Below are 24,065 nucleotides of genomic sequence, written 5' to 3'. Positions count from 1 at the left end.
GGGTTTACTCCCTGGTAAAGGTGCATCTTCAAGTTGGGCTGGGAAAGACTCCTCCCTGAAACCCTTCAGAGCCGCTACCAATCAGGGCGGACGATATTGAGCTGTGTAGACAATGTTGAGTTGGATGGGCCCTGTGGTCAGATGCCTGGACTCCTAGGGATTAGAGCCTTAGTAAACTTTGAACACAAATCAATTTAATAATACAATGCCATCCCTTTCACCTGAAGGCTGTGCTGGGAAACTGCCATACCACAATTGCCTCTTAACTTCTAGGCTCTGTATGCAACGTTCAGGATGTTTGTTCAAATGAATCCTGATAAAGCTCCCAAGTTCTAAAGTTAAAAGTTTGTTTCTAAAACCCACAGAGTTGAAGAATTTTAAAGGTGCTGGCTTGTGTAGTAGGCCCAAACTTGAATGCAATCTATTCCTTGCAGTTGGATTATTTTGAGAACCTTTCAGGATTTCTTCTTTACATTTCGGTTTTGTTGATGTGAACTATAGCGCTGGGAACAGTCCAAAGGGATTTGACAGTGGGAAAGGATGGGATTAACACATATTTGTTGCAACGTGTGGCCAAATTACCTTTTCTTTGTTCACATTAGAAAGCCCTGCTGGATCAGATCAAAGCCTAATCCAGGATCTTGTTTCCCACAGTAGCTTCCAGCAACACGGCATAAAAGTGATAGTCTTCCTGTGGTGTTACCCAGATTGAAATAGGTCTAGATAATGCTTCGCCCAAGTAAGCTGTCCTGTAAGCATCAGTTCATCTTATTTTCCAAACACTAAAAGCTGTGGTTAATGTTAAGTTATTGTTTGATTAAACAAGCTACCTTCATAAACCATGGTTTGAAGTTGGCTTGTTTTTAACAAACCATAGTTAAGATTAAGCACCATTTGTCAGGTTCAGGCAACACAACAAGCTAGGGTTAATCTAAATGGGTAGTAAACATTTTGTAGGCACAGCAGAGGAGCACGTGAGACCAGCATATGCCATGGTTCATTCTTTTCATGCTAAACTACAGTTTAGTGTGATGTCCGAGTGATGACTTTCTGTGTCCTAAACCTGCTGTTCATTTCATTTTCTGGCTTCAGGTTCTGCTCTAGTTATGAGAGAGGATGAAAAAGTTTTCTCCACTTCCTGCTCACTATACATAATTTTATTAACTTCTGTCATGAACTCCCCTTGCCTTTTCCTCACCAGCTACCCTCCACAATGCTTTTAGCTTTTCCTCACAAGTCTCTTTGTGTATATATTTCCCCCCACTTGCTAAGTCTTTAAGGAGTTGAAACTTTAATCTTTCCAAAGTGATTGTAACTTACAAAGCACCCTCAGAGCTTTTAACTCCCACGTCAGAAATTGTACAATTGTCCCAGAGTGGCAGTTTCTGCAACAGCTGTGCCCTGACAGTCATGCAAATTCTATGCAAATGACGGCTATTGCACATAAATAATAGACAGCGTAGTTCATGTTTCCAGCAGTCTCTGTGCTGAAAAAGTGACCTGCCCCCATCGTGAAATATTACTATTTTTCTTTGTTAGCATGGTCTTAAATTTTTATGAGCGAACCTATAAATATAAGTACGTTTCATACAATATCCTTGAAATAATGCACCATAATAATTATTCCCTGACGTGAAATTCATTTCAAGCAATGGTTCTAACACTTTAGTACGGCAGTGACCTCTGATCCTCTCTGGACGGTTAAACATGTAATGCTAGAAGTTTGTTTGTTATGTAGGGTCGTGAATTGGCAAAGAATATTTCGGCCTTACTACGGATCACATGACATGAACTTGTTCTAACCTTACTTAAGAATGTAAGATGTTTTTCACATTAAAACTCCCCCCACCTTCCAACAATAATATATACAGAGTTTTCTATTTGTATACCTGTGTGGCTTGAACAACCAGGCATCATGTGTTGATCACAAGCAATTCCTTACTTGTGCTACAGTCCTCTCATAGACAAATGTGGCTTTTAGATAGGCATGTGGGGAAAAGTTGTTTCTTCACGTACCTTATTTTGATATCTAAGGTTGTGATCCTGTACACACTTCTCTGGGAGTAATTCTCACTGAACTCTGGCCCTCCTGAGTAGACAAGCATAGGTTTTCACTGTCAAATCCTGTTAACGTTAAGGCTGTAATCCAAATAACTTTACAGCAGCTTTGCCCGCTTGGTCTTCGGTTTTGGCACTGAATTCCAACTCTCTGTCAGAATTCAATTTACTGAGAGCAATTTTTTACATTCTTAATAGGTAAATGCCTTGCAATCTCCATACAAAAGGATACGATGTTGAAGATAAAAAAGATTTTTTAAAAAAAAAAACATTATTAAGCATTCGACGGCTGTATCCAAAATCACCTTAAATCATCATAAAGGGCAGAACAAATTTAAAATAATAAAAATTTCAAAATGATAAAGCTGCAGTTAATAATATTGTTACATTCATGGAGCCAAGTTTACATTTAGTTGGACTAGATGACCCTCAGGGTAGCTCTATGATTCTGTATTCTGATTTCAGATAAGAACTAGTTTATCAAGATATATATTGATCTCGATATCAAACCCCTTGTTCATTATCTATCAGTTGTACAGAGGTATGGGGATATACCCTTATCTGTACTGGTGTTCACCTTATTATAGTAGGATAGGATTCTCCCTTCTTAAAATATTTTAGGTTGAGCATTTTTAGTTATTGGTGTTGTTTTTATCTTTTTGGTGTTAATTTGTACATACGCTTTTGCAAGCATGCATCGCTGTGAGACAATTTGTGTGGTAAGCAACGGCATATTGCAGCAGCTCTAGAACCCTGTTGGGAATGATTAAATGCAAGATAATAAATGCAGGCGTTATCAAGCCCAACCACCTTATTTTTAAGACTCTTATTTTACGATTTTGGCGAGGCGGGGAATAGGAACTACATTCCACAAATCAGATTTCTCCCCCCCCCTCTACATTTATAAGCTATTAAAATATCCTAATGAAATATGATATAGGTATTTAACATAGAACGAGCAAATTGCTTATGGGGGTGGGGGGAGGAAAAAAGAAATGGCTAAAAATAAGTGGTGCATGCACAATCCCACTCACTGTGCAGATTGCCGCCCTGCGTGCCCTCTAGCGTTCTACAACAGAAGTTAAGCCGGTTCTGTTTAGAATTCAGGCCACGTGATGAAAATGGAAATGCTGCCTCGAGTCGAATGCAGATCAGGGAAACATCTGCCTATGACTTTCCATGAGCTGAGCTGAATGTAGCATTGGAAGATATTATTATGACATCTTAATACTGGGGGGGATTAAATGTAGATCACCGTCATGATTAGAAAACCGCGCCGCTTTCTGAAATGCAGTGCGCAGCTTACATTTGGCAAGGCTTTTTTTACAGATGTGATAACCATTAATTATACACGGTGGTATGTGGAGGGGTATAAATAATGATTTTTGAGTTCTAATACCGTGAAAGTGTCGCTGGATCGCTTTCATGATTCTCAGTATGGCAGTTTTGTTGCATCTGTAACAAAATGAAGACGGCGTTCCCTTAATCCGATTAAATCTGGAATGCTTATCTCTGAATGGAAAGATGCAGATTATTAGCACACTCGCATCTGTTGTGGGTCTTGTGAGCATAATGTTCCCTGCTTGCCTCATCGGGGCTTCTTGCATTCTTGCTGTGTTAAACTCGGCCGATGCGCTTCTTACAGAATCGCAAACAGGAAATAGCTTCCTGTGTTCACAGAAGCTTCCCAAGTATTTCAACTGCATGGAATTTCTGTGCTCCAGTAAGTGCTTCTCTGTATGGCAAGCATATGACAAAGCATTTATTACTGTGTTATGGTGGCATTACAGAGCAAACAGTGCTAAAATAATCAATCAGTTAATGGTCTGTATGGCAGTTTGAACGCAGCACATTCATTGTGCTTATGTTCTTAGAAGGATGAGTTTACGGCTGTAGTGTGTGTTGCATATTTAGCCGGAACTTAATGTCCTAAGCTGGTGCTGACACAAATATTTTTTTCAAATGCAACTTCAGCAAGGTTAGCTCTACCGACGTGACAATATTTCAGCTTTAGCCCTCAAAAAAGGGAGAAGTTTTCAGAGGGGAAGTTTGTCTTTTTCAGGAGAAAGACATGGAGAGCTGCAAAGTGCTTGATTTGCCCTGTTGTCACAGGTTTTCTTACTGTCAGCAGCCATCTTACCCTTATTCTATGGGAAAACACATAGCTGCTTGTGTGAAATAAAGTAGCAGATCTGTGATGTGCAACTCCATGGCAATAACTTGTTTTTGTTTTTGTTTTGTTTTTTAAAAAAGATAAATAAATGTGACTACATGTTTGACGACTGCAAGAAATGGAACTTGTTTTTCATCCTTGCTGTAGCACTTATGAGATGAAGGGGTGGTTTCCTACGACAGAAAAGAAAGTTGGAAAATGTTTCTCGGTCGATCTTTGGGTTTTTTTGAGCGGTGGTGTATTTGTAACCTTGATAACAAAACCCCAGATCACATATGCTGACAAATCTAATGTATTCACCTCTTCCTTCCCCAGGCAGTAAAAAAACCGATTATGCTAATTTCTATCAAGGTATGTGGGACTGTACCGGTGATGTTCCTGATGAGCTGACATTCAAACGTGGAGACGCTATCTACATTCTCAGCAAGGTACTGTATCCTACCGAGAATAGATAGGTACGAGGAGATAGCTGAAGTAAAGAAAAAAGAAAGAAAAAAGCGTGCAGCTTTCAAGGGTGTCGGGAAATTGGCATTTCCTTTACATCCTTCACGTTCCGTCAGAAGTTCCTTGCCCATTAATTATTTTGTCAATGGAATGTAATCACATCTGAAGTGGTATTGTGCAACAGGAATTGTCTTTAAAGCATGTTTATCTCTGCTTCCCTCAGAGACAATGCACTTAATTGCATGTAAAAGTTAGCTTTGTCAACTCCTGTGTGCGTACAAGTTACATCCTCTTCCTTGGCAGTTCTTGCATGTGCTGAACTCGGAATTTTTGGAATTGTTTTCATATCACAGTTTTTGGCCTCAGCAGTAACCAGCGGCTGTGTGTGTTTACAGATTCAGTTGACTTTCCCTACATTGCTTCCCCTCCCTCTCTTTCCTGTTAATCACTCTGCAAAAGTGCAATTTCCCCCCTGCATTTACTGAAGGAGGCAGAATTAACGTCAGTATGCATCAAACTAATATTTAATTCTTACAACATTTAAGTATTCTGGAAAGCAGATCACTGTAACAGCGCCTCTAAGTTGCAAACACAACAGGACTTTATTTTTGAGCCGTGTACGGAATTAGGCTGTTAGTCTCCCTTAAGAGTCGTTTCCCCCCTCAATTCCTCCCCAAATGAGCAGACCCCCTTTCCAGAAAATGTTCAGTTCTTGCTGTGCAGAAACTAGAGGGGTAACCCTGACAATGAGCCATGGCTGTGGCCTGGACACCTGGCGATACTTTGAGCAATTGCTTCTTGAACCCCATCCTTGCTGTCTGTAGAGCTGCCAAGCCATTGTTCATGGCATACTCTTGCTCGGGTTGCCACCTCTTCCTGCATAATAGAGGATTGTCCTGTATTTCAATGTAAAATGTTACGTCCTGTATTGATACAGTTTTGTCCTGTATTTCAGGTCGTCTCTCTCTCCCACCCCAGGTTAGGGAACCTCTCCAAATGCATGTTTTTGAAAGGGTATGTGAAAGGTCATGTATTTAAGCTCTGGGAACCAAGCACAGACAGATTTACAAATTTGTGTGTGTGAGAGAGGGAGAGACAGACAGACAGACAAATTCCAGAGGGGCCATTGTGATAGGCTGCAGTATATTGTAATGGATTGCTTTGAAGTCACTTCAGCACCAGATAAAAAAAAAAATTGCCTCCCAACTGCCCCGCCCTGTCCTGTCCTGTATTTTGCCAGAACAAAAGTGGCAACCCTACCATGCCTTTCCCACGCCTGTAAAGTGCAAAGTATCTCTAATTAAATAGATGTGTTTCATTAGAACTAAGTGTACCTCTTCTGCTTTGTTATTGATGTAACAAAATAACTTAATAATAATGATTTACAATAAATCTGTTGCACAGCTGCCCTCAGAACACTATGAGAGTTAGGTCATCCTTATTCCCATTTTACAGATGGGGAACTGGTTCTTTCCCAGGCCCACCTTCTAAGTCCTTGGCACAGCAGGAATTTAGCTCCCCAAAATCCAGACCCGGCATATCTAATCCACTCTTTTTGCTTTGTTAAATGCAGTAGCTAGCTTCCAGGTGTGTGGCCATGCTCTGCAATCCTGTCCATGCTTTTCTGGAAGTAAGGCCCATTGTATTCCAACAGAGCTTATTCCCAAGAAAGGGTGCACAATTGCAGCCTTACACGCTTTTATTTTATAGCACTGTCTTACTGTACTTTTCTCTTAAGTGTGTTAACTAACATGTTAAACAGCTACAGCTCTTTAAACATTCCTACAAGGAATTGCATCTTGATTTTCACCAGTCAAATTTGTGGTTCATTTGACCCAGAACTGAAAGCATTCCACTTTGCAAAGAAACACAAGGTGGAGCAAACATGCCCTCTCTTTCCCTTCAATCCTATGTAGTATCTTGATTCATCTACCTACCTACCTACCTACCTACCTATGTATCATATATCTATCTTCTACACCATGGGTAGGCAAACTAAGGCCCGGGGGCCAGATCCGGCCCAATTGCTTTCTAAATCCAGCCTGCGGACGGTCTGGGAATCAGTGTGTTTTTACTTGAGTAGAATGTGTGCTTTTATTTAAAATGCATCTCTGGGTTATTTGTGGGGCATAGGAATATGTTCATTTTTTTCTCCAAAATATAGTCCGGCCCCCCCACAATGTCTGAGGGACAGTGGACCGGCCCCCTGCTGAAAAAGTTTACACCTTGGTTTTGATCAGTTGTAGCTGCTCCCGATCTATGGAAGTTTTATGTTCAGAATTTGCCCTAAAGAAATTTGATGAAAATTCAACACGCCTTTGCTGTTGACTGCAGCTATTTCAGCAAAGTGAGGTCTCTAGTCAGCATTGAATTCAGGGACTTTGGAAAGTAAAACATTAGGGAATAATCTGCCTCTACGGTTCAAGGTCTAACTGACTGTTACCAGCCAGACAAAGGGTTTGTTAAGAATATAAACACAGTAAAATATAATCCAAAACCTCTTAAGCTGAAGGATTTGAACAAATGCTTCTTAACCCTCTAAATTGGTGCTTCAGTTTTATGGCACTTGGATGATTCTTTGGCAGTTTTTTGTTTTTTAAAGAAACATTTTTTTACACCATCTAGTGGTTGAAAATGAGAGATGCAGGTGTTGGGAGACGCTAATGTCTGCAGTTCCAAAATGGTGTCATAAATTTCAACTTTGGCTTGATCTCAGCTATTGCTTATTACTTTCTGATCGTATATCAGCCCCCCTTGACATTAATCCTCAGGAAATCTTATTCTGCTGATAAGGAATTAAAGGTAAGTATTATATGTTGTGGGAAGAATGCAATGTGAGCTGAAAGATAAAGTACTTGTGAAGGCAGAAAGCATTTCAGCAGAGGAAATTTAAATAACAGCAAGGCCAGTTATGAAACGAGCTGAAACATACCTTTGGTGCTTCTGCCAGTAACATCCTTGTGAGTGGGTGTTCCTAAAATATGATCAACAAAATTATTTTTCCTAACCATGTCTTGACAAATTCCTCCCTTCCCTAAAAGAAATATTTGGAAACAACTTCACTTTAAGTATGGAAACAGTAGGATCTTACGTAGGTTTTGAAACGGAGCGCACACTTCAACTTTTGACTCTTGTTTGTGCATCTTGTTGTTCATATCTTATTTCAAACAGTGGCAACTGTAAATGGGCACAAGACTGGTCTTAAATGCATTTTAGTAGTACAGAGGTTTATATTCTGTGTTTTCACATATATATCCTGTATGTGTAAAGTTCTCAGGGTTATAGTCTCACCTTTTGATTTTAAACTTAATAGCAATATTATATAGGAGCATTCTGACTGCACGCAGGCTCCCATACGTTTCTGATCTCATGCCCAGTAACATAAAGTGTTGTGTTATTAGTTAATACTTTGTGTTCGCTTTATCCTGACTTTTATGCAAGAAAAAAAAATCTTCAGGTGGTTTCCTACCTCCATAATGTAATTTGTTGTTTTCAGTACTGAGGATTCTAACAAGGGGGAAGGATCAGTATTCACTTTTGAAATATTGTAACTAACTTTTTTTTTTTAAAGGAATCTTTCTCCCCTACTTTTGGCTAAATTTTAAAACCAGGTTTAAAATAGGAATATAAATTACAATGTAGGTTTTGGGGACCCTAAAAGAACATCGTTTTAGGAATAAAAAACTTTTCATTTAGAAAAAGATTGCTTAGTACCAGATCCTGTTGTTCTTTTCACAAGCTGCATGCTCCAAAATACCTGCAGCATGGACCCTTCAGCTTTAAACATAAACTTTTGATAGAAATGTGCAAGTCTTCATTTTGCTCCAAGCCTTTGTTAGGGACGCTGTGGCCCACATTATGCAGTAAGGAGGGTGTGAGCTATCTTGCTATGAGATAATTTCATATTGTAGAATGGCATAATTTCATGTGCCAGGTGCAAATGATTATGTCGAGTATATTAGAAGGCCCCTCCTCCTCATTATTATAACACAAATCTGAATTCAGGCAGAATATAGCCTTATTCTAGTCTTATAGCCAGATATTCTGCAAACCCAGACTTATACACTCCTATTTTCAGAGCAATCAATAACATTTACTGGGATGATGTGTGCCGCAGTTCAGAGATTATTACCACTGCTTATTTCCTGTTTCTAATTCAGCACATGCCCATGCAACACAAGGCTAGCTGTCCTTAAAAAATGAAGTATAGGCTCAGCTCTGCTTGAACATCTTTTTGGAGCTTTTGCTTATAAACGAAAAATACGCTCGACATTGTCTTCCTGTTTTTAGTAGTAGAAGTATACAGTAATGACCAAAGTAGTTTTAGGGAAAAACAAAACCCTTCTCTTAACCAGCAACTTTGTCCAGCAAGCAAACAGGAATCTCTTAAAATAGTTTACAGTCTTTCACTTCCAGTTATATCAGAGCTAGAAATCCAGGTTTGTATTGTATAATAGCAGGCATAATGCCCATTATCCACTTACTCTGGAATATGCCGTATCTGTAGGTTATGTATTTCATCAACTTTTTTTTAAGATATAATATTTGATATTTCTGTGCTATTGAACTGACTGCTGGTTTGAAACTTTGTTAAAAACAACTGTGTACAAATCACACGTTGCAGAAAGATACTTCTTTAAACTGTAAAAAGATACTTAGAGTTGATCTTAATGTGTTGCTTTACTAAATCCAATCTAGACTTGGGATGACTTTGCATCAAAATAGTTCAGCACAGAATATAGTGCATGTCAGTGGACAGGGTTCCTCTTGGACCTGGTTTAAAACTTCAGTGTCACTCAGCCACGGAGTGATTTAATTGTGTTGTTGCGATCTCTCTGTTTCTGCTGCTCTTAATAATAATAATAATAATAATAATAATAATAGAGCAACCAACTTTTCCGGGGCTCCTGTATGAGTTTGAATCGTAGCTGTAAATCGCTTCAACCTCAAGCTTAGCCATTTAGACTCTATTCAAACTCACTGTGTCTGGTACGCTACTGTTTAGCAGTCCTCTGTACCACCAGAGATGCATGCTTGGAAGTCGAAAGCAAGTAGAAAAGTTTAAAGTAGGAAGTTTACAAAACAAGGAGAAGGGACCTCTGTTTTCTGGCATGGACTTCTCAAGCTTAGGAAGTTTTTGATGGGCGAGTTCATACTCAGGTGTTACAGGGTGTGAGAGGGTTGTATAATCAAAAGGCTTTTGATGAGCTCCTTGAGTCACAGCATCAAAGAGTTAGACAGTTTGAAAAGGCAATCTAAACCAATGCCTTGGCTGGAAGTCAGGGCTGTCCACCCAGCAGCTCTTTTCCCATGCATTTCAAACCACAGAATAGTTTGAATCACAAACTGAGTATATTAACTTAAGCTACTTGTGACTTCAGCAACTTAGTAACATAAAATGTCGTGTTCTGCATTTTGCTGTTGAGTTGCCTTATAAACACCCTCACAGAGGGTGCAGAGAGAAGGCCCTGGAAATTCATATTACGAAGGCAAATGATGGGATTTTGTGCGTCCGGGACAAATTCTCCAAAGATGCTCAATTCATTTTATCTACTTGGGCAACCTTTGTAAGATCAGGGTCTCTGTTGCCTAGTGCACATTTTATTTTTATGTTAAAGAGTTGCTATGTAAATCTTCCTATATTCATCCACGTGAACCTTTTTTGTGTGTGTGGTAATTGTAGAAAACCTTCAATTTCTATTATACTAAAAAAGCACATGCCATTTCTTTTTTAAAAACTACTTTATCGTTAGTGTTGCTTGTTTATTTAGTTCTGTTATATTAGCAAGATTCTGATTGTACTGAAGTTTGCGGCAAAACCCTACAGGAAGTTAAGCCAGCTAAAAACTCCCTTGTCACTTGCATCAGCCGTTTTTCATTGGGCAGCAGCTGAGCAAGAGGAGGGAAGCAGGATCATCCTATTGGCTCTGCCCAAAGACCAGCAACTTTTGGCTCCTCCTCTTCTTTTGGACTGTTTCCATTCCAGGTATAAGGTTGTACTTAAGATCCAGGGCCTAAATTTGCTTTCCTCCCAATCGTTCCCTTCTGTCTTCTGTCTAATGATAAGCAAGGGCTGACAGATTACTGATCTTTGTGAGCTGCTCTGGGAACCTTTTTTGGGCTGAGCCGCAGGTGTAGAAATAAATTGATCTTTAAATAAACCAATAAATAGATGTCACTGAGATTTAAGCATTTGTAACTGTGTTCTGACTCACAGCTATAATTTCAGGTAGCCAGATACTTGCATTAAGTGCTTCAGGAAGGATGGCTAATAGTTCCAGATGAAATTTGGGTGCATGGCTTATTTTGAAAAAGTCACTGCTGGTTGTCCCTTTATAGTTTTCCTTCCACAAAATTTTAAAGTATTTTTTTTTTCTGCCTTCTCTTCCTCCCTCCTCTTCTCCCGGCCATGCACACATTTGCCTTTAAGCCATTCATTATGTGGCTCTTTAATTTCTTCCGAGTGTTATTTTCATACAATAAAGCATTACAGTGCTTCTGGATCTTGATAGCATTTCTACAGAAAGAGAAAGAAGCTTTGTGTTCATAATTACCTAACATTGTCAGGAGCTGACTGCAGGCCTCTTCCTAGCGATAACAGAATAACCACATCATGTAGCTTTATAGCGCATGATTAATAGAAAATAATTACACATCCTACAAAGGAATGCAATATTTCTTATAAATTGACTGGAATGGTTTCCTGCAGATTAAAGGACTCTTCATTATTTTATCAGTCTCTCTGAAGTGGAGTCAATTGCCCAAGCTGGAGCTGGTGGGAAGCATATACACTCCACCTTCATATGCTGAGGAATACCAGATAGTAGGCTTATTCATACCTGAATAAGGTATAAATAAGCAGCTTACACAACAGGCTCTCACGGTGCTGTTTCCCCACAAATATTAAATAATTTGCTGATTGATGCTGTCGTTCACTGGCTGTAGGATAAAGACGGGCTTTTAAATTCGAGAGACCTCCCTGTAATGAACAGAGCGTTGCTGTTGGCAGTGTTGCAAGAATCTTTGCAATCTCCTGAATGAGATGGAGCTGTTCCATAACATAAATTATTTTGTCTCCTAGCATTTAGTTATGAAGGAGTGGCTACATGCGTCTTACCTGCATTATGATATAATGTGATCAGTCATATTTTGCTGTTCGCCGAGTTGATGTACAAATAATAAATGGCTGAATCCAGAGTAAATCGAACTGATCTCTGATTGTGCAACAGAGCTTTGCTGGCTCGCCATCACTGCATTCCCCTGCCCGCAACAGACCCTCACAGTGGGATGTGGGCACAGGGGAACAAGGTGGGGCTGCCTTGTACAAGCGTATGTGCTTTTCCACTTACGCAGGACCCCCAAGCCGTGAATCAAAATGCATGGCAGCTTGTTGGTTTTCAGGGAACCTAGAATATATGAATTGCCCTAATGCTTATATTTTCCCTGGAGGTGAATGTTAAGGCTTTTTATTCCATATGTGCATGCTAGTTCAATAACTAGCATATATGACTCTCAGAGTAGCCCGAATCAATAACCTTTAGAGTCACTTGTAAGTAATGTATCTGTAACAGAGCTCTAAGAGCAGGATCAGATTGGTTTTTGTGTGCATATGAAAGTCAGAAGCACTCTTTAAAAAAAAAGAGAGAGATGTAAATACATTAACCGGTTAGAAAGAGGTGTCTCTGCAATAACGACTCCAGCCGAAGGTTAAAATATGGCGTTCCCAATCAAGCGGGGCCTGTGTTTTCTTTCCTACTTGCTTATACTACAAATGCTCTAATTGGGATTCATGTTGCTCGTGAGGCTCATACCAAGAATAGTAATGATAAAATAAAAGCATCTGGGTTGCAGGCTTCTGCCTCTTCCTGGGCCGATGTCTGCAGCCAATCCATAAATTAGCTTACTAGACTGTTACATCACCAGCCACTTCATCTTCAAGTTTAGCTTCACGCAAGTGCATTAAACTGTATATTCCTAGCAGCTAGAAATTGTTTTCAAAAAGGAGGAGAAATTTGGTTTTAAATTTAATTTAATTGGATTCTTCTGAAGCAGCCTTCTCTCCGCCCGCCCACCGCAAAATACATGTTATTTCCAAGTTCCTGAAATGTCTGCATGGGATATTTCCATTCTGTAATTTAGGAGACTGCTTTTATTCTCTGCCATTAGTCGTAAAAGCCTTTAATGATCACTTAACTAAAGCAGCCTTCCGCAAACCTCACGTTGTTTTGCTCCCTGCCCCATCTATGAACGATTTCTACGGCTAGTGTTCAGAAAGTGGTCGTTCCCCCCCTCCCCCGACTTTCTCTTCTTTCTCTCTTTTTTTGGGAAAGCTTTTTTGGCACCATTCCCTCCCGCACAGGTGAGGGCTGGCACCGTGAGTGATTGCTCGCTCTTTAAGTCTGCAGGGACATGGATTGTATATTTAAGCAGCCTAATGTGGGATGAAACATGTGTTTATTGAACACACACACACAGCTGGAACATCTGAACCCCTGGTGAGGCGGCAAAGCTCCTCTTTGCCTTTAAGGGTTTTGGCCCCAGAACAATCGTTTCGAAACTGCAGCAGGAGAGTCGTTGGCAGAGCGGCCCGGTTGCTGTATGCACTGATGAACCAGCATCATTCACTCCAATGGGCAAAGGGGAAATCCGATTTCTGCCTTGGGACTTCTCTTGTTCCTCTGAAGGTGCAGGGCTTCCGAAGCAGAGCCTGGGCATGCTTTTCGTTGTAGGTGCTCAGTTAAATTAACATGCTTAGTGTATTTGTTTTTAACATACAGGCAAAGTTAGGCATAAAATAAAAGATTGCGTCCATCATGAAAACTCTGCCATCTTGTTTATGTTAGGGTATTACTGTGTGGCTCGCAAGCACACACAACCACACACACACTTATTCATGTGTAAAACGTGTAAAACATCCTGTATAGCCACATCCTACCCAGAATACATCTTTTTATCTGAGAGCCAAGGAAGATCCCACTGGGTCAGTCCAATGGCCCATCTGTTCCAACATGCTCTTCCCACAGTGGCCAACCAGATGCCCATAAGAAGCCCCAAAGCAGAATCTGAGCATTGGACTCTACCCACCGACCTGAGTAGCCATTAATAGCCTTGATTTCATTGATTCTCCCCCCCCCCATCTAAATTTTTAAATTTACAAAGAGGCATCAGGACCATATCTTGACAGATTCAGACTTGATAGATCCATGATCTGCCATCGTTGATTTACCTGCAGAAGAAGTTCCCCTGCTTTCACACTAAACAGTTAATGTCAAATTATAAATTAAGGAGAAGCCCTTTGAAAATGAAAAAAGGTGTGGCATATTTCAGGAAGCAAGGTGTAGTTTGGATTGTTTGAACAGCACAATCCAGGCTAATGGGTGGAAGTGACTGGGAGACGTGCATTTATGAGAGATGGATGAGTTGGGGTGGGAAGTATATGGACTCTGGGGGTAATATATATGGCATGAGTGAACAAGATTATTGAAGAAATCCCTGTAAGGGTTGGGTATAATTTTGATCCTTTTCATATAATCTATAGAAAAGGACTGATAAAATTTGCATCACATCTGATTGCATCCAATCAGAATGCCACCAGTGCTTAGATTGAGATAGAAAACAGCTTGCTTTATTCTGCAGAAATTCTCTACATTTGCAGCAGAAGGTTGACGCTCTCTCCTATATCAAAGTCTCTCTGTGTTTCTGCTTTCCTCGTCCCTCATGTGGTCACTGTCAGCCTGATTTTGGAATGAGCTCTCTGTTTTCATACTGCTGCCTGCTCCACGCAGCGTACGAAGGGGCAATTTCAGCAGCTGGAAGTTATTGAGCTGCTGTTAGGATTGATCTTAACAATATTTACCTCAGAGGGACAGAAATTAAATTTGGATCCCACAATGCTCTTACTTGGTATTGCTTTTGGAAAATATTATTTCCTTAAACTATCATATACTTGTTTTGTTCCAGATTTATCTCGCTACGCCTAAGCAAATTTCAAACCAAAATGCATTAGTCACCTGTCAGGCATATGAGAACTGTGATAGAATTTTCCGCATAAAGCAATGGTGAATTCTGAGAAGGGATAGAGGCTGTGTGTGGGGAGCATCGCCCCTCTACGTCAACTTAACTTGGCATATATGTGAACTTAACTAACCAAGGTTCTTTACAGCTCAAGGCTGCGTTACTGAATGGCTCCCAGCTGCTCTCCATACCTTATTATAAAGTATTAGTTTTCAAATGTCAGCTGTTGATACGGTTTTGGATGAAGGAATGTAAAAAGAAGGCAGAGTAAGGCTCCCTGACTGTAGGGGAATTCACCCCATGAGCCTCATGACCTGTATTGCAAAATAATAATAATAATAATAATAATAATAATAATAATAATAATAATTAATAATGGGAAGAAGAAGAAGAAGTATACTAGTGATAATACCAAACCAAAACCTACAACACACAATGACCCAGTTCACACAATACAGTAAACCACAGTTAATGATTTCCTGATCTTGCTCACTTTGCTGCTCCCCATTTGAGTGTGGGAGACACAAACCATCATCTCTTGGTTAGTATTGTGTCCATCCAATCCTGGGTTTTTAGTATGTTTTGTTCAAACCACAGCTAGTAAGCCAAGAACAAACCTTGCCTCAGATTGTGATGTGTTTGGCGTGAAATGAGCCACGATCCTTGATTTAGACATAATACTGAGCCAGAGATTGTTGGTTTATTTCTCCTTCAAAGTAGCAGTGCGGAGCAAAGCAGGCAAAACCAGCAAGTTCAAGGTGAACCATTAACCGGGGAAAAGCAAAGTGGGTAACCAGGAATGAAATAAGGCCAATGAAGACTGCATGGTTTGGATATTACTGTTAAAAACAACAACTGGACTTATATACAAACTCTACAAAACAAGACATTAGTACAATCACATTCTGTATTGCTCGTTGAGTGAATTTTGGCTTGCTATAGGTAGTTAGTATTTCTCTCTCTCTCGTCTCTCTTTCTCGCTGTCTCTCTCTCTAGGACGTAGTAACAGATAGTCTTTAAAAATGTAATTTCCTGTTTTGCTTAACAGCATTTCAAGTGCTTCAGAAACACATACACACGCAATTCCTTAATGTTTTAATTTTCCATTCATGCTTTTGTAACTGTATATAAGGAGGAAACCTAAGGAGTCACATGCAAAAACTCTATTGCATTTATATCAGACTAAAGGTTAATATTGCATATTGTTTTCAATTAGGAGTACGGTAGATTTGGCTGGTGGGTAGGAGAAATGAAAGGAACCATTGGCTTGGTGCCTAGAGCCTACATAATGGAGATGTATGATATTTGAGAGGCCTGGGTAAGTACATTTTAATTCAATCTTCTGTAATGGCTTATATGTTCCTTGCTCTCTGTTTCATACAGATTTCTTTTCCAGGAATCTTCGCTGGAGTTCTGTTAATAAAGACTGCAGCAAATAAAACAAAATAAAAAATGGACCCGTAGTGTAGTTTTAAGTGAAATAAAATAAACTATTGTATAATGGGAGGAAATACGTCTTCCACAATGCGTCCCATCCTTCCCGGGTGACTCACCATATTTCAGCCTCAATTTTTTGAGGGTGCCTACAGATGTAATGTTGAAGCAGGATTTTCTTTCTGCAGGATGAGGCTCTTGCTGCCACGACATAAGTGGGATACAGACCAGTAAACTGAACACTTGATTCACTACCCAGTCTTGTCCTTCTTCTTATTTTCCACAGAGGTTCCCTTTTTAAACAGAGGAAGAAGCATCACCTGTAAATTTAGTAAACTTTAATTCTAATAATGGTAACCACAACAGTAATCATAATTCTATTCCCCACTTCTTCTCAAAGGTACTAGTGTTAATATTTTTAGTTGTAACAATATCATACCCAGGAGCACAAAACTGCTTCCAGGATGGGACAGGGGGACAAGGGGGCTTTATGGTATCAGGTGGTAGCCTAGATATTTTGGACTGCAACTATCTACTGCTGCAGGCCTGGCTGTGGCTGAAGAGAGTTGTAGTCCGAAATATCTGGAAGGCACCGGGGGGGGGGGGGGGCGGTGCTGCTGCTACACAAAGCCCATCAAATGCTGTGTGCACTTGTGGTTCTGCCTCAGATGCTCAGAACTGCTTTTTCCTGAGCAAAACCAGCAGGCAAAAACCATTTGTTTGAACAAGTTGGTGAGGGTGCTCTCCCAGTGCAGCAAATAGTGGCTCAAATAATGGGATGTCTGTATACGCCCTGAAACTATCTTAAGGCAAATTCTGAGCATGATCCAATCAAAGTGATTTTTAAAATTATTATTATTTTGCTTTAGAATTCCCATTATGGCAAGCTCTGTTAGCCACATTCCGTATACACAACAGCCTGATGGTGATGATACCGTCAGGGTGCTTCCATGTTTCCAAATGCCATATTATAGGAATGATCTTATATGAATGGGTTTCAGGCCACTCAGAGAACAGAAAGTGCTGCTTCCTAGGATTTCTTTACATCACCAGTAATGCTAACGCTGCCTGGGGGTCATGGCTTGCTTCAAATCGCAAATACCACTTGTCTGTGAATGTTTCTCCTCTTTATATTATTATCATCCCAAGGCAAAACAGCTCCCAATTATTCCCGGACTCTGCCGTTTTAAATTAATTCAGCTCTGGGTTTCACTCCGTGATACGGCAAATGCAGCCAATCAGATGGCCCCATGTAGGGAAGTTATTCTGCGTTGGTGGGATAGTTGCCACAAGAGCTTTCATAGGGAGATTCCCAGCTTGCCATCGATGGCTACTGTTGGCCAAGCAATACAAGGGATGGACAGAATTTATGTTCCTAGAGGAAATAAGTAGAGCAAGGTGACCTAGCCCCCTTACCTTTCGTGTCTGACCTGATCTATGGTTTTTAGAAGTCTGTAATGGGCACAATCTGGCTAAAATTGGGGAAGGTGGGGTTTGTGAATTTTATTAAGGCCCTGCCCCCATCTTTTCTTTTAAATTCTGAACGCTGCAGATAAATGATGCAGAACAAACACAGCATTCTGTCTGCGTCTTCTTACCTTTAGTTTTTGTAGTCTGGATCGGTGGTGACTGATCATAGAAAAAATGCCCCATGTCTGCCTGATTGGTTTGTGCAGTTTTCGTGTGCTCATCCGCATCCATGGGGAAAACTAATTCACTGGTACTAGGTATAGTATTCAAGGATTGCCATTCATTTCAAAGTGGTGTGAGTATTTTCTTACGCATTAACTGTGGTCTTCTTTCTTTCTTTCTTTCTTTCTTTCTTTCTTTCTTTCTTTCTTTCTATTAGGTGGAGTCTACAAATTATGGGAAGCCAGGCATAGAAGTATGCCAATGCAAATCTGCAGGTGCCTAGATTTTAGCCAGAGCATTAACCCTAATATATTGCACTTCTACATATTGATTCTAATGCTGTATTTTTATATTTAATGTTTATTGTGAGTGTTGATGTATAAATTAAGCTAAACTTTTTAAAAAGAAAATCTCTGCTTATCGTAGGACTCAAATTATTTTGCATTGGAGTTATTTTTAAAAACCGTTGCGTTCAGGCATTTGTTATACTTTTGCAAAATGGGCATCACACACAGGATATGTATCCGGAGCAGCTGCAGCTGAAATGAATGTCAGGGAAATCTACAAGAGATTCTGGACCGTCTCACATTCATTTCAACACAAGTGATGCAGAAGACATCTCCAAAAATTAAGCTTCTACGTTTTATACACAGCAAAGGGTCTTGGATGTGAAATATTCCTCTGGTTTGTTTCTTTTTCCTAATGGTACATTTTACTTTAGTGGTATTTTACATTTTTAATGCTTTCACATTCTTTTAAAATGCAAAAGTCGACGACACTGTGGTAGCAAATTATATATGATGTGAAATTCTATCATCTATCTATCTATCTATCTATCTATCTATCATCTAGCAGTCTTTGATTATAGATGCTTTATGTTGCACTTTCTAGGATACATTCTTACATATCCTTGGGCCAGATTCAGTGCCTTTGTAGAGTTTTCAAAAACAACCCCCAACAGCAACCCTGAATATTGTGAATCTTTGCTTTTCCTCTTTTTTTTTTAGGGGGGGGGGATTACCGTTTTTTCTTCCTCTTTCTGATTCTGTTGTCTTCACATTTCCTCGGTGAGTCCTATAGAATAGATGATCATCAGAAAACCAGGATATGCATAATAAAGGGATTGTGTAATGATGTACCACCAACATGTCACTGAGACATATCATAAAACCAACTGAGAGTGCGAGCCATGCCGGGGGGGGGGGCGGGGAGCAACCCCTGCGAAACCATGAAAAAGATGTGTGCGCTGTCACTCCTGAACATGTTTGCAAAAAGTCCCCCTTCCGGACTTGTTCCAAAAAGAAGCAAAAAATGTTCCCACTGAAACGAATGGTCACAAGTTAGTAGCTAATTGAGCCCTAAACGTGACTAACTTGGTACGCTTTGCTACCCTCACATATGAGGGAGCAAGTCCCACACTGAACTCAAAGGGGCTGACTTCTAAGTAGACACGCACTGTTTTTTCTGGATCCAACTCCCTTGTTTGTGAGATTTTCCTCCCCGGGGGCTGGGTGAGAAGCATTCAAACATGTCTGCTTACAAGCCAAAGCACTGTCATCCAATCCAGTCCAAAGGACTAAAGACTTCCTCAGGTTAGTGGAGGAGCTGGCTTAAATCCCCGAGAAGCAGTTCTAGTCAAACAAACCAGAAATTACATCAGGGCTGCTTAGCACTGATCTGAAGGGGGAGAAATAGACTTCTCTGTATTGCCAATGTTTGCCAGTAGATGGCAGTAGACTTTCACAGCATATTGGGCTTCTGGGAAAACCCATCCCCCACCATCACGCTCAGATGAATCTTTTGCGACTTAAAATATTTGGAGGACTCCCTTCCCCTTTTCATGTAAATCCAGGAGAGGGAGTCCTTAGCCAGCTGATGAATGACAGATCTTCAAACAATTTTTCCTATTGATAGGAGAATATAGACAGCAGCAGTTTTATTATTTCCATAACCTTTCCCCCCCCCCATGCAGTATAAAGTGATATATTTAGCAAACACACACGCACATTGCAAATGAAGATATTTCAAAGGTACTGCATCCCCACCTTTTAAATAGACATGCCTTGGAATAAACCTGCAAAATAAAAGGGGTGAAATGTTTGCTTTGAAATCTTGACAAATACCATAACCTTTTTAGGGGGGATGGGAGAATCCCCCATTAATGTGTCTCAAACAGAAGAAAACGTTGCAATATATGCTAATTGCTTTGTTCTCATTGTTTACTTAGATTTCCTTTGCGTTCCTTGGAATACTGAGAGAGCTGTTTTGCAAGTCATATTTTATGCAGCATTTTGCTTGATTATTTGCTCTGTACTGTGGGTTTGTACTCTGCCGCCATTAGATCTTACAATAATGTTCCACGCTGCAAATTTTTAAGGTTCAAATAAAGTTTAATTGTTTGCAAACTGTTATGATGCTAATAATTCAACAGCCTGCTGTGTTACTAATGAAATTACTTTGTTATGATTAATTTGGAAAATAGTGTGTTGATTGTAGTAATTAAACACAACAAGGTGAAGTAAATGATTCTAATGCCATCTGGCCTCCAAAGTGAATGAAGAAATGAAATGGAGCTGTCATCTGAATTTATTCAGAGGAGTAAGGGTAATACAAATGCCTTCAACTGCAGTGCCGCCGTGATGTAGCCATGCCACCTTATATAATGATTTCATATACACTGCCTGCAGTAATTCACTTGGTTGTACGCTTACACGCTCCAGAGCCCCTCCGTTCTAAAGACTTCTTTGCCTCTCGTTTAATGGTATCTGCCTTTCGCATGGCCAGGGCTGTGAGAGCAGACATTGCCACGTTTGCACGCTAAAAACGAATTGCCACGGGGAACAATTCCACTGCTGTGTTCTACAGTGCGACAAAAGCCTGTGCAGACATGACACCTGCTGTTAAACTCAGGGATTGGCAATAGTGGAGGTGCAAATCTTCTCTGTGTTTCAGCCTTGACCCAATCTCCCTGTAAAAAGATGGTTAGTGATTATAGGTACCATACCTTATAATCTCAGGAGCAGGGCCCTGTTTTTCGTGACCGGTGAGGGAATGGCATGTTAAATGGTTCTCGTGTGAAATGAAATAGCTCAGTACTATGTACTAGTGCTCTTACTTATAATCCTGCGCACACACTTGGAACACAGCGAGGCTTACTTGCAAGTAAACATGCTATATATACACACACCATATTTTTTGCTCTATAAGACGCACCAGACCACAAGACGCACCTAGTTTTTGGAGGAGGAAAACAAGAAAAAAAATATTCTGAATCTCAGAAGCCAGAATAGCAAGAGGGATCTTTGCGCAGTGACTTCTGGGATAGCTGCGCAGCCTGCATTCGCTCCATAAGATGCACACACATTTCCCCTTACTTTGTAGGAGGGAAAAAGTGAGTCTTATAGAGCAAAAAATACGGTATGTGAGAAAATGTGGGGATTTTTTTTTTTTAAGTGAAATATTTTCTTTTTCAGAAGGATTAGTGGAACACTTCTTGCAGCAGATTTAATAATAATAATACTGTTGCAGACAGTTCATTGTACTATAAATCTCTTTAAGATCCCAGATTCAAGTATAGATTAATGTTAGTGATGATAGAATTGCAGCTGCATTTGACTGGATTGTTAAACAAGCAACACTCTTGGATCATGATTATGGAAAAGCACTTGCAACTTGCTGCGACTCTGGGGAGGTGCTGGGTGCTTAAAGAGCTGTGGGCATGGGCCCATGACATGAATTTACATAACATTTGCATGTGCTAATATATGTGCCACTGACTCAGTTAAGATGTTGGGTGGGGGGTCTCATCAGCACTGCACCCGGCAGTGCATATAGCCACAAAAGCTTTTAAAGAAAATAGGGGAAAGGGACAGAGATCTGGGGCCTGACACAAAAGACCCGGGTATTTTGGTCCACTTTGTGAGTATGCCTGGCATTTTGCTCCTTGAATTCTTCTTGCTGCTCACTTGTCTCGGATTCTCCTCATCTTCTGCATCAAGTGAAATAACACACGAGTTGAGGGACAAAATTACCTGTACAAAGAAGTTCAGAATCAGAAAATGCGGATCTTTCAGACACTAGTTCTGATTGGAGAAATAAACTGGAATTATGTGAATAACTTCAAGCACATACTGTTTACTGGGATGGAATGGGATACAAATAAAACCAGTGGCTGAATTAGCCTATAGCTGCTGTGATAGTAAAGGTAAAGGGACCCCTGACCATTAGGTCCAGTTGTGACCGACTCTGGGGTTGCGGCGCTCATCTCACTTTATTGGCCAAGGGAGCCAGCATGACTAAGCTGCTTCTGGCGAACCAGAGCAGCACACGGAAACGCCGTTTACCTTCCCGCTGGAGCGGTACCTATTTATCTACTTGCACTTTGAGGTGCATTCGAACTGCTAGGTTGGCAGGAGCAGGGACCGAGCAATGGGAGCTCACCCCGTCGCGGGGATTCGAACCGCCAACCTTCTGATCGGCAAGCCCTAGACTCTGTGGTTTAACCCACAGCGCCACCCGCGTCCCTAGCTGCTGTGATACTTGCTGCCTAATCTTGTGCATGTTTACTCACGTAAGCAAGTCACCTTTAGTTGAGTGATGCATACTCCCAGGTAAGTGTACATAGGATGAACAAAGAGAGGACACACTGTTGCAGAGATCTCTAGATCTTGGACTTCACATTGATGGGGTCAATAGCAGTGGACAACCTTTTTTAGATCACAGGTGATCCGATCAAGACTAGTAGTGCAATACCACACATAAATGTCTAATCAGAAGTACATTCAAATAGGATGTACACCCAAGCGAGTGTGTACAGTTTAGGAACGTTGGTGAGTTGCACTCAGGTCTCACTGAAATCAACAGGAAATGAGTCCTAAGTAGCTATTTCAGTGGGACCCAAGATCAACTAACTTAAACTTGAGCCACCCCAAGGATAAGGTGGATAAGGTAATCTCTCCCTGAGCATCAAGTAAATGTTTCATAGCTTCTCGAGAGTAGGATTGGTTAAAACCACCACACACAAGGTCTCTGTGCTAGTAAAAAAAAACATGGGGTGGGAGCGAACCTATGAGACTTAGCATAAATGCTTAGCCTAGAGAAGACAACATTGACCTTAAGATGTCACCACAAACTCATCTTTTAAGCAAACCTACGAAAATTTGCTCTTCTCTAGCTGGATCCTGGATTAGCATTTTTTCCATTAGAGGCAATTGAGTTTCAGATTCAGAATAAAAACAGACTCTCTTCTACTAGTGTGCATCATTTTCTTCTTGGAAGAAGTTCATTTCAAATTCAGCCAACTCCATAGGATTTATGCTGGGGGAGGCAGGACTTTTGTTGGGCAGGGGCAGAATTGTGATACAATTGGTCAGCTAAGTATTTTTTATTTATTTACTTGATTTTGAGAGGTAGCAGCTGCCCCCCTGTCCCCCTCTGCCTATGCCCATTGCCATCTCTAACCTGACCCTTTCTAATGTTTTGGCCTATAACTTCCATTTGGTGGCATGTGGTGAATTTTTTTGTAGGGGAACAATTAGGGCCAGAGCCACCAGCTTGTAAGGGTGATGGAAAGGGGGACACATTATGTGTATAAGCATCGTGCCTCCCTCCCTAAGCCAGGCAGAATCTTCCCGGCCTTTGAGAAGGAGGCATCAGGGAAGCATTTAGGGGTCTAGCCTGGTCCCCTTAGTCAACTGACCGTACACCGGTGCTGCCATCATCCCAGACCAGTGGCAATGCTGGCTGCGTTTGATGGGAGCTGTAGTTCAAAACGCCTAGAGGACATCAAGCTGGGAAAGGCTAGTCTTATTCAAAACAAGGCCTATGTTCTATTGGGGTTGCCATATGTCCGGAATACTGCAGTCGGCAGCAGTGTCTGGGCAGAAATTGGACAAATGTCTGGGAAAATCCAGATGTATGGCAGCCCATGTCAGCAGTGCCATTTTTGCAGATTCCATATAAAAATAGCTCAACAACTTTGCCACTGTTTGAAATGTGGCAACCCTAGTTCTATAGAAATGACACTCGACTTATTAAGACAATCAAGTGTTGTTCTTGTTTTTGTATGTGTAATATGAATGTCAGTGTCTGTGTAGTCAGTTTTGCAGTCACATAGAGAAGTTTCCCGGAATCCGTTCAGCCACAGTGAAGCAGAAAGTCGTAGGGGATTGGGGGGGGGGAGGGAATGTATTTTGCTGCATACTTAACTAGGCAGGGTGCTTCACATTGGCCTGCTCTGTATTAAATACTAGTTAGAAACTGGAAGTTTGGAATAGGGAAATCATTAATGAAGTTCCATCTGTAAGAACAC

The 24,065-nt window shown here is 40.7% G+C and overlaps 1 protein-coding gene across 2 annotated transcripts in view; it reads left to right on the top strand.

The window, feature by feature from the left end:
* The window catches only part of SKAP2 (src kinase associated phosphoprotein 2), a 99,957-nt gene extending 79,797 nt beyond the window's left edge, over nt 1–20,160 (top strand). For both annotated transcript variants that reach the window (XM_080975038.1, XM_080975039.1), the window contains exons 11-13: nt 4,547–4,659; nt 15,906–16,007; nt 17,973–20,160. In XM_080975038.1, coding sequence (XP_080831164.1) covers nt 4,547–4,659; nt 15,906–15,998 — 206 coding nt within the window. In that variant the 3' untranslated portion in view covers nt 15,999–16,007; nt 17,973–20,160. The remainder of the gene's footprint in view (nt 1–4,546; nt 4,660–15,905; nt 16,008–17,972) is intronic.
* The last annotated feature ends 3,905 nt before the right edge of the window (nt 20,161–24,065 follow it).

This window comes from Podarcis pityusensis (genome assembly GCF_964106645.2).
Source record: "Podarcis pityusensis genome assembly, chromosome: 12".
Classification (NCBI taxonomy): Eukaryota; Metazoa; Chordata; class Lepidosauria; order Squamata; family Lacertidae; genus Podarcis; species Podarcis pityusensis.
Note: the sequence above shows the minus strand (reverse complement) of the source record. Positions and strands in the feature narration are given on the sequence as shown.